General features: G+C 44.3%; 1 protein-coding gene across 3 annotated transcripts in view; it reads right to left on the reverse strand.

The window, feature by feature from the left end:
• RAB31 (RAB31, member RAS oncogene family) overlaps nt 1–14,080 on the reverse strand; it is a 114,108-nt gene that overhangs the window by 4,260 nt on the left and 95,768 nt on the right. For 2 of the 3 annotated variants that reach the window (XM_022551392.3, XM_022551393.3), the window contains exon 6: nt 12,892–13,001. In XM_022551392.3, the coding sequence (XP_022407100.1) occupies nt 12,892–13,001 (110 nt within the window). Of the gene's footprint in view, nt 1–12,890; nt 13,002–14,080 lie in introns of those variants that run through there. The other variant, XR_016387439.1, reaches the window with a different exon arrangement.

Below are 14,080 nucleotides of genomic sequence, written 5' to 3' on the forward strand. Positions count from 1 at the left end.
TACAACCTACATCTTGACTTTCTGATGGATCCCAAAGCCTGTGTCCCTCCCACTCTACCACGATAGCTCTTGATGCTACTTTTCTAACCCCCATGGAAAAGGCATGAAACACGAGCTCTAAAACAGGGATTTAAAAAAATCAGCTAATTAGGGCATCAGTTACTAGGTAGCCAGTAATTAGAGATGGAAGGGAAATTAGTTCCAAGACAAAGCCCTTCCATGCAAGTGGATGCCCTAAGGACCATAAAGAGAGTCAAAATGCCCTGGAAGAGGTGCATTTTCACAAGGGTGGAAATCGTCAGTTTCACAGGTATTAATGCGTTGTGTAGATTGGGTGGTATGGCCACTCATCGAAGCTCAAGCATAAAGATTGAGGCCATTGGCAATTACCCAAAATTCAAAATTCGTGGTAGAGCTCTTATCCGCTTACGGGGCAGACATGAAGGCTGGAGGGATTTCTGCAGCTACTGCTTCTGCCAATTTGTGTCCTCCACAAAGCTGTACAAAGCTTCCGCAGGCCATTCTCCAAACAGTTCTGTCCTAATCCAGAAGCAAGTATGTACTTCCCTGTCCTGGACACGCTGTGTCTGTTTTATTAGTCATAAGAAAAGGGAAGGAAACAAAATGCCTCTCCTACTTTGTCAATCTTAAGTGATAAATAGAGGGGAAAGTTCCCAGTGACTACCAGTACTCTGATATATTTAGGTCAGATCTTCCTGCTCAAGTGTTCCATACCCCTCCAGAGAAAGTGATGTGTTGTGGAGGGATGGCAGTGTCAAGTTATAGCATTACTGGTATTATTTATTTCTTTATTTGAAGTATAGTTGATTTACAATCTTGTGTTAACTTCTGCTGTACAGCAAAGTGATGCAGTCATACATACATATATATACATTCTTTTTCATATTCTTTTCCATTATGGTTTATCGCTGGATATTGAATATAGGTCCCTGTGCTATACAGTAGGACCTTGTTGTTTATCCACCCTATATATAATAGTTTGCCTCTGCTCATCCCAAACTCCCAGTCCTTCCCCCTCCCTCCCCCAACCCCTTGGCAACCACAAGTCTGTTCTCTCCATCTGTGAGTCTGTTTCGTAGGTAAGTTCATTTTTTGTCATATTTTAGATTCCACGTACAATTACTTAAGTTGTTTAAATTAACATTTCGGGTGCCTCCTGCGAGTGTTAGGAGCTGTAATAGGGGCTCTTGCATCTGCAATATTTTGGGACAAAATTGTAACTCTGACCGGTGCATGCCGCTGCCCTAGTTAACTAGTCAAGTACTGTTTACCGATTAGTTTTGACTACGTCAAGATCAGTATCCTACACTGCCATCAACCTCATGGTATTCTTAAGTTGTTAACTCTAAAGTTAGCAAAATAGCATTAAGCGGTATGCCCTCCTCTATGTGACCGATTCTACACACCAAGTGTCATAAAGTTTCATAAGTTTTTTCCTAGGAAAAGTACCTCAAATATAGAAAAAGTTCATCCAGAAGATTGAAGTCACAAAAGTGGAGTGAAGAGCTAGAAAGGGTAATGCCGGAGCGGCCCATCCCATCCCATCAGCACCTCCTTTGTCCCCATTCCTCCTCCTCTTCCCTGGCCCTCACTTCTCTCCTCAGCAGACGGTCAGGGGGACAAGGTCTGGGAGCAAGATTAGGTAACACTCGAGGCAGCACCCCAAGGAGACGCCCCTCTTATTTGTTTTAAACTGTGAGCAACGTTTCTGAATCAGTGTCAAACTCGGCTTCTGAGAGGAGCCAGGTTCTGTTTATCTTCAGAATATCCCAAATCTCACTGAATAGAACAAAATATTTCTCCGAGACAGAATGACTGCAGTTTGTTTACATATTTGGGTTCCATGTAAAATTTTGAGAAAAGGGCTGTTCTGCTAAAAAAAAAAAAAAAAAAAATTAAAAACCGCTGATCCACAGCTCGGTGTTTTGTGACCGCCCGGAGGGGTGGGATAGGGAGGGAGGGTGGGAGGGAGGGAGACGCAAGAGGGAAGAGATATGGGAACATATGTATATGTATAACTGATGCACTTTGTTATGAAGCAGAAACTAACACACCATTGTAAAGCAATTATACTCCAATAAAGATGTAAAAAAAAAAACAAAAAGAGTTGATCCAAAACACCTTTGAGGGTTTCCCCTGGTGGCGCAGTGGTTGAGAGTCCGCCTGCCGATTCAGGGGACACGGGTTCGTGCCCCGGTCCGGGAAGATCCCACGTGCCGCGGAGCGGCTGGGCCCGTGAGCCATGGCCGCTGCGCCTGCGCGTCCAGAGCCTGTGCTCCGCAACGGGAGAGGCTACAGCAGTGAGAGGCCCGCGTACCGCAAAAAAAACAAAACAAAACAAAAACAAAACACCTTTGAGGCCATCTGCACTGGAATGTGAATTAAAGGCTTAGATTGGTGTCCTGTGACACATCAAGGCATTTTTATGGGTATCATGACATTTGTTTCTAGGTTTTGTTCCTGAGAATTGGGCTGCCCAAACCTTTTAGTCATGTCCAATTTTGTCATCATCGTGTAGATGTGGATAAAATCTTTTCATCATGGTCAATTGGAAAATGTTCTTTACAGATGTAGCAATTTCTCATTGAAAACTGCCCTCCTGGGGGAACATAATAGATTTCATGGTTCCCCAATGAAGGGGGAAAGGTGCTAACTAGCCGTGTGGCTCCAAGTACATCATTATAGTAACTGCTTCCCTTTAAGGAATAAAGAGCTGGTATTACAGCCTTAAAATTCCCTTTTAATACCAATAAAAAGATATTTTCACACTTGTTCTGTGAATAAAGTTTCTTCAGTAACTCCTTAAAAAAAAAAAAAGAATTACTGCAGTTTCCTTAGACTTTGTGTTTCTCATCTGGTGGAAAGAGTTTTGAGATCTGAGTGAGACTGTTCCAGGTGAGTGAATTCAGACATGCTATCTGCTCTCTCCAAGACGGCCTTTCCTCACCTACAAAAAGAACACGGGAAGTAGCCTGACAACCACCACGCATCACAGACGCTGTGGCTAATGTGCCAGGAACCCAGGACAATGGGCGGGTCTCCAGCATCCCAGGCTCTGGATGCAGCTACGTATCAACCCCTGCCTCCCCCTCCGCACAGTGGATGCTTAGGGTTCAGTTACTAGGATGGGGCCCATCCTGCTCTTCTCCTAAACACTCAGCCGGGGAGGGGCCCGCACATGCCAGCTTCAAACAGTAAGAAGAAAGGAAGTGCTTCCATTTTCAGGCAGAGAAAGGAAAGCCGGGCCCTAACAACGACGCAAGCACCTTAAAAAGTGCAGGAAGCCACCAGCGCTGTGAAAACACACCAAGAACTCGGATCTTGTGGTCTGAGTTATTTGGAACTTACTCAAAGCACTTACACAATAGCATAGTTCTGGAAAATGCCATAGCGTTTGGTACCAAGGTGATCACCTTGGAACACTGTTGAATCAGTATTAATTACATGGCACAGAATTGGACAAAAATTTACACGCAAACGTCTGAAAGAAACATCACTGCATGTTTCTGCTCTTATAAAACGTCCTCTGAGTACACAACCTCCAAACAGCTCGTTCTGGAGTATAAATCCTATGGCAGGGTGTTTATTTTAATAAGGTTTGGATTGTGTAAGATTCTGCTTGGGAAAAGTTAAAAGACCTTTTTTTTTTTTTGGAGTTCCATTTTCCTGAAAGTTGATAGCCCAGAGAAAAAGCAGGCTTTAATAAATGATTCCTCAAGAATTCAGTATGTGAGAAAACAAACTCCAAGCCTATCAGCTGTATCACGGCTCTGGACTGGGGCTGTAACGCTTTTACACACAACAGGCTCAGCTGCAGCTGTCTTCTCGCCCTGTGTGGCGACCGGCCGCTTTCTGCACAGGCCTGGAGTCCTCCCTGACAAGTCGCTGTTTGCATTCTTCTCTCTTATCCCAGTCCCAGGATTTATGAGGCTCAGCTTTGTTTCATTGGTGTTAGAGGTGCTGGTACTTGCCCTGTCACTTCCATTTCTTGATCCTGATTTTCTGAATCACCCAGAGACCAAGTTTACTAGGACTTGGCAGTCTTTGCCCTTGATCATGACCTCCACACCTCTCCATTTAGAGGGGGGTCTCTATGGCCCACTGCGGTGCTCACAATCACGGGACCCTGCCCTAGAAATACAGAGTGGGGCAGGCGACACATGCATGACACTCGAGGTCATCCTCTGAACCGTCCTTTTGCTGTCGTAAAGAAGACAATATTGGGATTATGAGATGACCTGGAACATTAGAGTCTAGAACTCGGAAGGTGCTAACATTCTGTGCAGGACCAGCATGGCTTAGGATTCAGGAAGCGGATTCAGCCGGAGGCTGGCAGAAAATCCAGGTCAGGGATAATGAGAGCCTTAATTTGGGTGCAGTGGAGAGAAGTAGAAAACAGGGCTGGAAGGAGAACCGTAGGAAGACACCTGGCAGACGTGACAACTGATTGGATGTGGGAGGGTGAAGAGACGGGGGAGGAAAACTGAAGTTCAAGTCTAGGAGCCTCGGGAACAGTGATGCCCCAGCAGAGGAGGAAGGGAGGGGGCAGATCACCACTGGCCATTAGTCCAAAATGCCAAACGTCTTCAGCATGGAGGGGCTTAAGTTACTCTAAGATCATTAGGCTTCCTTACCTTTCAAAGGCATCGTTTCCTTCTATTTATTTTTTTAATTAATAGACTATATTTTGGGGAAGGGAGGTAGCTTTAGGTTTACAGAAGAAGTTGAGCATAAAGTTCAGAGAGTTCCCATACACTCCTCCTCCTAACTCCCGATTCCCTCTGTTTTAACGTCTTGCAGGAGTGTGGAACATTTATTACAATTGATGGGCCATTACTGATCATTAAGTGAAGTCCATGGTTTCCACGAGGGCTCACTCTTAGCGCTGTACATTCTATGGGTTTTGAGAAATGTATAATGACATGTAGCCACCATCACAGTATCATACAGAATAGTTTCACTGCCAGCCCCTGGCAACCACGGATCGTTTTACTGTCCCCATAGTTGTGCCTTTTCCAGAGTGTCATATAGTTGGAATCATATAGTATGTAGCCTTTTCAGACTGGCTTCTTTCATGTAGTAAATATGCATTTAACATTCTCCTGTGTCTTTTCATGGTCTGATAGCTCATTTCCTCTTATCGCTGGAAAATATTCCATTGTGTGGATATATCCCTTTTAATTTTTTAGTTTAACGTTTAAAAATTATAAGACGCAAAAAGAAAAAACACAGGCCACAAAGAACAAATCTAATAAGCTAGACTTCATCAAAATGAAAAACTTCTGCTCTTCCAAAGACGTTGTCAAGAAAGTGAAAACGCAAGCCACAGCCTGGGAGAAAATATTTGAAAGACAATTATCTGATAAAGAGCATATATCCAAAGTATATAAATCGTCTTTAGAACTCAATAATAAGAAAACAACTCAATACAAAACGGGCAAAAGTTGAACAGACACTTCCCCAAAGAAGACACAAGGATTGCGAATAAGCATGTGAAAAGACACTCAACATAATCTGTCGTTAGGAAGATGGACGTCAAAACCACAAGGAGAGACCACTATATTCCCATTTGAATGACTGAAATTTTATCAACTGATCATTCCACGTGCTGGCAAGGAGCTGGAGCTACTGGAGCTCTCCTGTATTGGTGGTGGGAATGTAAAATGTTAAAACTGCTTTGGAACACAGTCTGGGGGACCCTTAGAGTGTGAACCATTAGCTGTGAGATAAGCCAGTTGCGCCACTTCTAGGTATTTACCCACACAGACTTGTACACGAAAGCTCATCACAGCCTTGCCTGTAATTAATTGCCGAAACCTGAAAACAACCCAAATGTTTAGGTGAATGGACTAACAAATTTTTACTCATGTTACGGAATACCACTCGGTACTAAAATGGAACTCAGCAAAATCCATTGTGTTTTCAACTCGGATCAGGACAACTGACCTAACTGCTCACGTAAAGAAATTGCAAGGAGGGAACCTACTGCTAAGGAGGGGCTTAAAAGACACACCAGCTAATTTTATCAATTTTATCCACTGTGTGTGGAGCTTATTTGCAACCTGATCCAAACAAACTATAACATGCAAACAAAGAAACCATTTATGATCATTATGAACCATTGAAAATCTGAACACTGGATGTTTGATGATATTAATATGATTATAGCATTATGAGTATTAATGTGAGCATGTCATTGTTCTATGTAAAAAAAAAGTTACATGCTGAGAATATTTACAGATGAAATGATGTCTGGAATTCCCTTCGAAATAATACAGGCGGGGGGTCGGGGGGAGTGGGGGGTAGGGATGAAACCAGCTTGGTTATGAGTACAGTCTGCCCTCTATGTCTGCAGGTTCTGTATCCGCAGATTCAACTCACCGCAGACTGAAAATATTCGAGAAAAAAAAAAATTCCAGAAAGTTCTGAAAAGTAAAAGTTGAATTTGCCACATTGGCAACTATTTGAATAGCATTTACATTGTATTTACAACTATTTGCATAGCACTGACATTGTCTTAGGTATTATTTGTAATCTAGAGATTATTGAAAGTATATGGCAGGATGTGCTTGGTTATATACAAATACTACACCCTTTTATATAAGGGACTTGAGGATCCTCGCTGGGGTCCTAAGCAATCCTCCAAGGACACCAGGTGACCACCGTACATGACGGTTCATTATGTTATTCAGTTTACTGGTGTATATGTTTAAATTTTCCTGTAATAAAGTCTTTTGTTAAGTTCCCTGCAATCTCACCGCCATGCAACAACCACTGTTGACGTTTTAATGTGTGTCTATCTTCCCAATATTTGCCCAGAAGAATATATTTACTATTATATATTATATGCTTCATATTTTATAAAATCAGGATATTATACAAACTGCTCTATAACTTTGGTTTCACACTCAACAATTTATCTTTTTATGTCACTAAAGACAGATTTACAAACTCATTTTTAATCACTAGTTTATACTGGTGTCCCATGATTTTTAAAAAATTATTTCCCAAGTGTTGGACAGTTAAGTCACTTCCTGCTTTTCACCATCATGAATAATGTTACCATAAGCTGCCATCTGCAATGAGAAGTGATACAGACTCGCAGTTGAGAGCCTGGGTTCTGGAGCCCTACTGCCTGGCTTCTAATCCTGACCCTCTGTGACCCGGAGCAAATCACAAACCTCTCCACACCTCAGCTTCCTCAGATGTAAAATAGGGATGATAACAGTGCCTATTTCACAAGACAAACGGTGCATTAATGAGCTAGTATATATGTAAGCAATTGCAACAATGGCGCAGAATGACAATTTGCTCTATGTGAAACATCATTACTACATTTTGCACGCCTGGTCAATTTCTTCTTTAGAATCACTGGGATAAAAGATATGCATGTTTAGGGCTTTTGAGACCCAACTTACCCACATTCTGAAACTACATTCTTTTGCAGAGGTCTCCTATCATTGCATTTGGTAAATGAACTTTTGAGGGGTTAAGAAAGTGGACAGGCTTTGTCTTTGTCCTTTCCTTGTCCCACAAAGGCTAAACTTACCTTCATTTGACAGTCTGCTGTACTATTATAAGATGTGCATATGTTTTGTTTTGTTTTAAACTTTCTTTAACCTGCTCCAAACCAAAAGTGTCCACCTAGAGAATTTCAAAATCCAGTGGGCTTAAAATAGCTAACACTCTGTGCAACAAATGATTGCAGACAAGACACGATTACTGCCCATAAGCCTTAACTTCCTGTCTTTCATGTTAACACCCTATTCTAATTTTTCCAAACTCATACGCTTGTACCTCTAATTACATTCACTTTAAAAAAAAACAAGTATTTCTCACCTTGTTCTCAAACTAACAACAAACAAAAGCCTAGTTTCATCTCCAGATGTGATGTTCAGGACAAACCCTGTGTTCTCTAGTCAGTATTCAAGTTAACTGAGCAGAAGCACAGCTGTCCAGCCTAGGTCCTGCCCCAATCCAGACATGTTTCTGTTGAGCCTGCAGCCCCAAGTCTTTTTGCCCTCAGGGAGAGATTCTTTTTAAAGGGTAGGGGATTTGAGTTGAAACCCACAAAGCAAACCTTGTGTTCCCCATGCTCCAGAATCCAGTCTGCCAGGCTCTTAGCAAATCCAGCCTCAGAGGACTTGCTCCTGTGCTCACTTTCCTCCTTCCAGGGAAGGGAGCCTGGGGTGCATCTCAGGACCATGCTGTTCCTTGTTCCCCATTCGGACCACTACCCAGTGTTCCTGGTTCTACTCCCAAAAGACTTCTGAAATTCACATCCACGTTTTTCCTCCTCATCCAGGCCTCTCTCCTAGAGGACGACAGCATCCTCCTCCTCCAGACACATTCTCCAGGGTGGATCTTCCCACTACAAGGCCTGCAAGCATCTGGCTCAGTCTCTAACACCCCCTTCCCCTCCCACCCACCCCCATGTGGTTCCTGAGCTCCCACTCTGCAGCCCACCCACCTCCTTTGTCTTCCTTAAAGGCTCCACCACTTCCTGCCTCAGGAACTCACACACCGTGTCCACTTGGCCCGACTGTTCTTCGTGAGCTCTCTGCCCTCTTCTCATTTTTCGGGTCTAGCCTAAGACTATCTCCCTGGGGAGACCTTCCCCAGCCAATCTAAAGTCTCCACCTGTAACTGTCCCCACGGTCCTTGTACTTTTGTTTCTCAGCCTTGACTACGATGTGTAATTACACACTCACTTGACTGTACCCACAGCCTGTCTCCCCACTCGACCGTCAGTCTGTTTTGTTCCCCAGGCTGTCCCTGGTGTCCAGCATGGCCCCTGTCCTACAAAAGAAAGAATAAGAGAGAGACAGGAGGCCTGTCCAATGGGCTGCTGCTAGCCAACTTAAGTACCCATAGAAAAGTGACACATTTCACTTGATCTAGTGAATCCACTGAAATATTATCTCCTGGAACAGCATGAGATGAGTTGGAAGGTCCAGATTCAAAACCTCAATCGGACACGCTCTTATTTCCTAGCCTCATCTTTATGGGGAATGTGCCAGAATGAGATCAGCTCCCAGAGGACTTACAGCTCACCAGAAGAAGAGACGCATACCTGGAACCCTTGGAGAATCACTCAGAGAAAGCATATGTCCAAGGGTCAGAGTGATGGAGCAGAGACCATAGTAACCTCAAGTCAAAGGGGAGAGCCATTCATGAGACTTCACAAAGGAAGGAGATTCCAGGGAATTAACATCTGTGGGGAGGAAGGGAGGGGCACCTCATGCAGGGTGGGGCGGGAGAGAGCGAATGTATGAAGGAGGGAGCAAGGATGAAGCCTTTAGTGCTGTCAGGGCTCCTCACCTGCCTCTCAAGGTGACTGAGATGGGCAGAGTAGTTTCATAGGGAAGACCATACAGGTTTGGGACAGCAATCGAGTATTCTCTGTGTTTCCACACACCAACTTAAAAACCCAATGGACAATAATTTTCTTGGCTAAGAATCCTTCCTATGTTTTAACTCAAAGAGGAAAACGTTAGTGTTCAAACTAAAGGTCTAAAAACCCAGGAAAAGAAATAAGAACAACCCCATGGGACTTCCCTGGCAGTCCAGTGGTTAAGACTCTGCATTTACAATGCAGGGGGTGTGGGCCTGACCCCTGGTTGGGGAACTAAGATCCCACATGCCACGTGGTGCGGCTGAAAAAAAAGAACAACCCTGAATGGAGGTGCACGAAAGAACATTAGCCACACACCGTTGGGTAAAGCGGGTCCAAAAGTGAGCGGTGGAAAAGGGCACCAGAAGGATGCCAACCAGAGAACGGAGTGTGCACAGGCCACCCCAAAGGGCAGCACAAACACTTTACAGGGCAGCTTCAGTCTGGAAACAGTATTTTGCTAACAATTTCCAGTTACGAAATATATTAACTTATGTTCCCAAAACACAGTTGTCTCATTTCTGGCTTACGGGCCTTCTGGGAATGTAAAAGGGAAACGCTGGTCTCTTGCTCTGAGTCCGTATGAACCAATTTTGCTTAAGCACACCTCTTTAACAGCTTTTCTTCTGACTCCTCCTGCATGGTTTTCTGTGACTGCTCTCTCCCAGGCATGTTGTCTCTGCAACCCTGTTCTGGGGGGCACAAGTGTCAGCAATATCTTGACCTATTTTGAGTTCAGGGAGGAGCATATGTAATACAAGTTGGAACAGGGGGCAGGAAAATAAACGAGGTGTCTGCTGTAATGTATCTAGGTGCGCTCAGTACTGTGTTTTAAGTTAACCTGTAAGTGGATGACAACATCCCACTCTGGAGACATGCACCTGAAGGAATAGAGGCCAGGGAGGCACCAGGGTCCACATTATAAATATGGACGGACATCTCGCCACTGTCTGGGTATCCACAGGCTTCTTTGCTAAGGTAACTCTAACCAAAGTCTAATGAAACAGAAACAAACAACTGTTTATTTGATGTGGAAGATGAGGAGATACAGGAATTCAATGGCTTCTCTACGAATTAATAATTTGAAGCCATGATTACCCAGTGCTATAAGCAAAACGTTTTTGTTTTTTTTTATTAAATGAAGCAGACCACCAGGCTCTCAGGAATTCCTTATGCAAAGTCTCCATCACTTTGATCCATAAAGACCTCATATGCATGAAGGGATTTATACTGGCCGAACAGAGCAAAGGAATTAGCTTTTGAGTTGAGAGACTAATGCTTGGGCTTAGGCTTGTTTTCTTCCTTGAAGTCCTTATGTCATTTTATATCGAAAGCATGACTTTGCAGAAACCTCGGAAGGTCCCCTAGCTCGTGCAGAAATCCCAAGGTGAATTTCAGGTACACAGAGCTGCGTGGATGCGGGTGAGAGGGCTCTGGAAAATACCAGGAGCTGCACAGGGACGGCTGTGAATGTCACAGTTGTCAGCAGCTCTCCTGCTGCATTAATTAAAACCACTAATACATATTCATAAAAACAAAATGTTTACCAGCTGTACAACTAGCCTGACATACCAGAAAAGCTGAACGTCCCCAGAAAAGACAGAGTTTGAAGAAATACGAGGTTAGCGGAATGAGCTCAATCCAAACCCTCTTAGACGTCACCCAGACTCACATGGCGCAGCCCTGCACCCACGGCCCAATTTCGGGCAGGACCAGGAGTCTGAGGATGTGGGGTTTCCAACGTAAAACTACAGCCCTGGCGTGCAAGAGTCCAACCTCCGAGACCCGAGAGCTCAGAGAATACTATTGTTTTGAGGGTGAAACCACAGCAGGAATACAAATCCTTCTGAAGGAGGAAGGAAGGGAAGTGGATGTGGACCCTGGCGAACAAGTGGGACCAGGGCTGCAGAGAGCTCCACTGCTTCTTTCGCGTGTTCCTGGGCCCTGTAAGTAACCCAGGTCAGAGCTCCTCATGTGCGGTGAAGTCTCCTTCAAGCCAAGAGAAACAAGCAAAATATTCCCTGCTGTGGGTTCTTCGAGTCTGAAGTAACAAACCAAAACCAGCGGAAAGGAAATCAAATCTGTCCTGGGAAGCACGGCCCCTCTGCCTCTGAGAGGTTCGCCAACAGGGACTGCAGGCCGCACGGAGACCAAAACATCAGTTTCCCTTCCGGAATTCCCTTCTGGAATTGCCTGCAGCCCAGCCAACTGTTCTGGGGTTCGGCTTTCCTGAGACGGGCACCCCAGGACTTTGGCTCCCTGCACCTGGCTAGGCACACGCTCCGAGGGCATCTCAGGACAGAGTTTCCTGAGACAGCCACCAGCAGGTCGCTCTCTGGGGGGATCCAGGATGGAAAAGCTGTTACCAAGGAAGCTGTGAAGGTTCAAGCTGGCCGTCGGCTGGGGAACAGCCGCAGATAAAGGTTATTCGTGAGACCAACATAAAGATAGGGAAGCAAACACGACCCAGGACTGGGGACAAAGACAAGAGCCATCAGCTTCCATCAGTAACTGATCAGATGGACCCAGAGATGATCACGCTGAGTGAAGTAAGCCAGGCAGAGAACGACAAATACCATATGATATCACTTCTTACATGTGGAGTGTAAAAAAAAAAAAATGCAAATGAATTTATTTACAAAACAGAAACAGCTCACAGACACAGAAAACAAACTTATGGTCACCAAAGCGGAAAGGGGAGGGATAAATTAGGAGTTTGGGATTGACATATACACACGACTATCTATAAAATAGATAACCAATAAGGACCTACTGTACAGCACAGGGGACTGTGCTTAATATCTTGTAATAACCTGTAAGAGAAAAGAATCTGAAAAAAAGTATATATATATATACACACACACGTATAACTGAATGACTTTGCTGTACACCTGAAACTAACACGACATTGTAAATCAACTATACTTCAATTAAAAAAAAAAAACTCATCAGAAATGAGGAAAAGTTTTCCACACCAACTCTCCACCCACTTCCCAACTTCAGGTTACATGGGGTGGAGACACCACTTCTTGCCGACAATCACCAGGCAAAAGAAATGACTAAAAGCTTCTCTTGTTTCGTTTGCCCAGAGTCACTCAGTTTCATGGGTGATTTTGGTTTTCTATACCTTTATCACTCTCTATTTTCTTTCTCCTCCCCTGGACATACTAACATAAAATGCTATAAAATATATAATTCTTTGATTAAAATACATTTTATTTTTCAACAGGATTACTTCATTTTGATTCACGAAACCCAGACTCGGCAGGTGAAACCACAGACTCGTAGAGATGGAGAATGAGGATGCACTGTGTGGGTCTGCAGTAACCAGGGCAGAACTGCAGGGTTTAGTATCTGTGGCATCGAACAAATTCACACAGAGGAAGTGCTCTCCTCTGGAGCTCCCTGGTTTTTATCCTCTGACTCCCAGAGCATAAAAATGCAAGCTATGCGGAAAACACAAATCAGGTACTTACTGATTCCTTGAAAGAGCTCTTCGACATTAATTGCATTCTTTGCACTGGTCTCAACCACAACAGCACCAATGGACTCTGCGTACTCCTTAGCATCCTTCAAGGGCACCTCCCTGGAAAAGAGGGCAAACCCAGACAGAGATGAATGCTCGTTTGTACAGGATAAATAACCCGACAGCGCAAAGAAAAAGCTCACGTGCAAACAGCTCCCTTGTGGTCCTGCAGAATAATAACTTGGTTGCTCAGCAAGTATTGGAAACCTAAGATGGGTGAGGCTTTTTCAAGTTTAAAACCTGCTCTCTGGCATCCATGGAGGTAAACTACTGTCCCCGGTCCCACCGAAGGAAAGAACTCCAGAACAGTAGGAAAAGGCTTTAGGAGTAAGGCCAGCTTTCGGAGTTAGGATTGATTCCAAAATTTTTTCCCATAATAATGACTCAATATTTTTAAAAATTTGTGTATGTGCGCATGCATGCATACATGCTTTTCTAAGGATTTCCATATATTGCCTTTTATAAATCAGAGAAAATATGTGACATGATCTGGAAGTTTGGCAGTGAGCATGTTCACAACTCCAACGGCACATTTAGATGAATAATCTAAAAAGACATTTACTGATGTACTTTTCATGTGAACATACTGCGGTGGATCCAAACATTTAAAAAGACACAGTGCCTGTTCTCCAGGAGTTTACTGATGTATTCAAACCAATATTTAGTGAGTGCTGTTGTATGCCAGCCTTTCTTTCAGGTGTAGAGAAAACCCTAGTCCCTGCCTTTTGGAATCTACATTTGAGAGCGAAGACACACACACCCACAGACACGCGAAGGAACAACATTGTCATATCTGTGTGGACAGCAAAGTGCTCAGGAGTAGCGGGGTGGAGAGCCATGCATTTGATCAACGGAACCCAGGCAGGTGCCTTGGAGGAGGTCACTGAAGTGTGGCCACGAGCGGCAGTGAGAACATGGACCAGGGCCTGCGATACAGCAGCCTGACAAAGGCCCCCCAGGTGGGGAGTGCCCTCATTCCCCCATCCCCGGTGCCATGGAAAGTCAACTCTGCACCCAGCCAGCACTGCCTTGGGTACAATGGAGGGTTGACAATGAAGGACGTGGGGTCTGAGTGCAGAGAAAGCCAGTGATGGGGCTGAGAGGGTCCAGCAGGGATCATGGATGGGCAGGTGGGCACC

The sequence above is a fragment of the Delphinapterus leucas genome, chromosome 14, assembly GCF_059928025.1.
Source record: "Delphinapterus leucas isolate spDelLeu-1000000601 "Yukka" chromosome 14, BTC_Dleu_Yukka2, whole genome shotgun sequence".
NCBI lineage: Eukaryota > Metazoa > Chordata > Mammalia > Artiodactyla > Monodontidae > Delphinapterus > Delphinapterus leucas.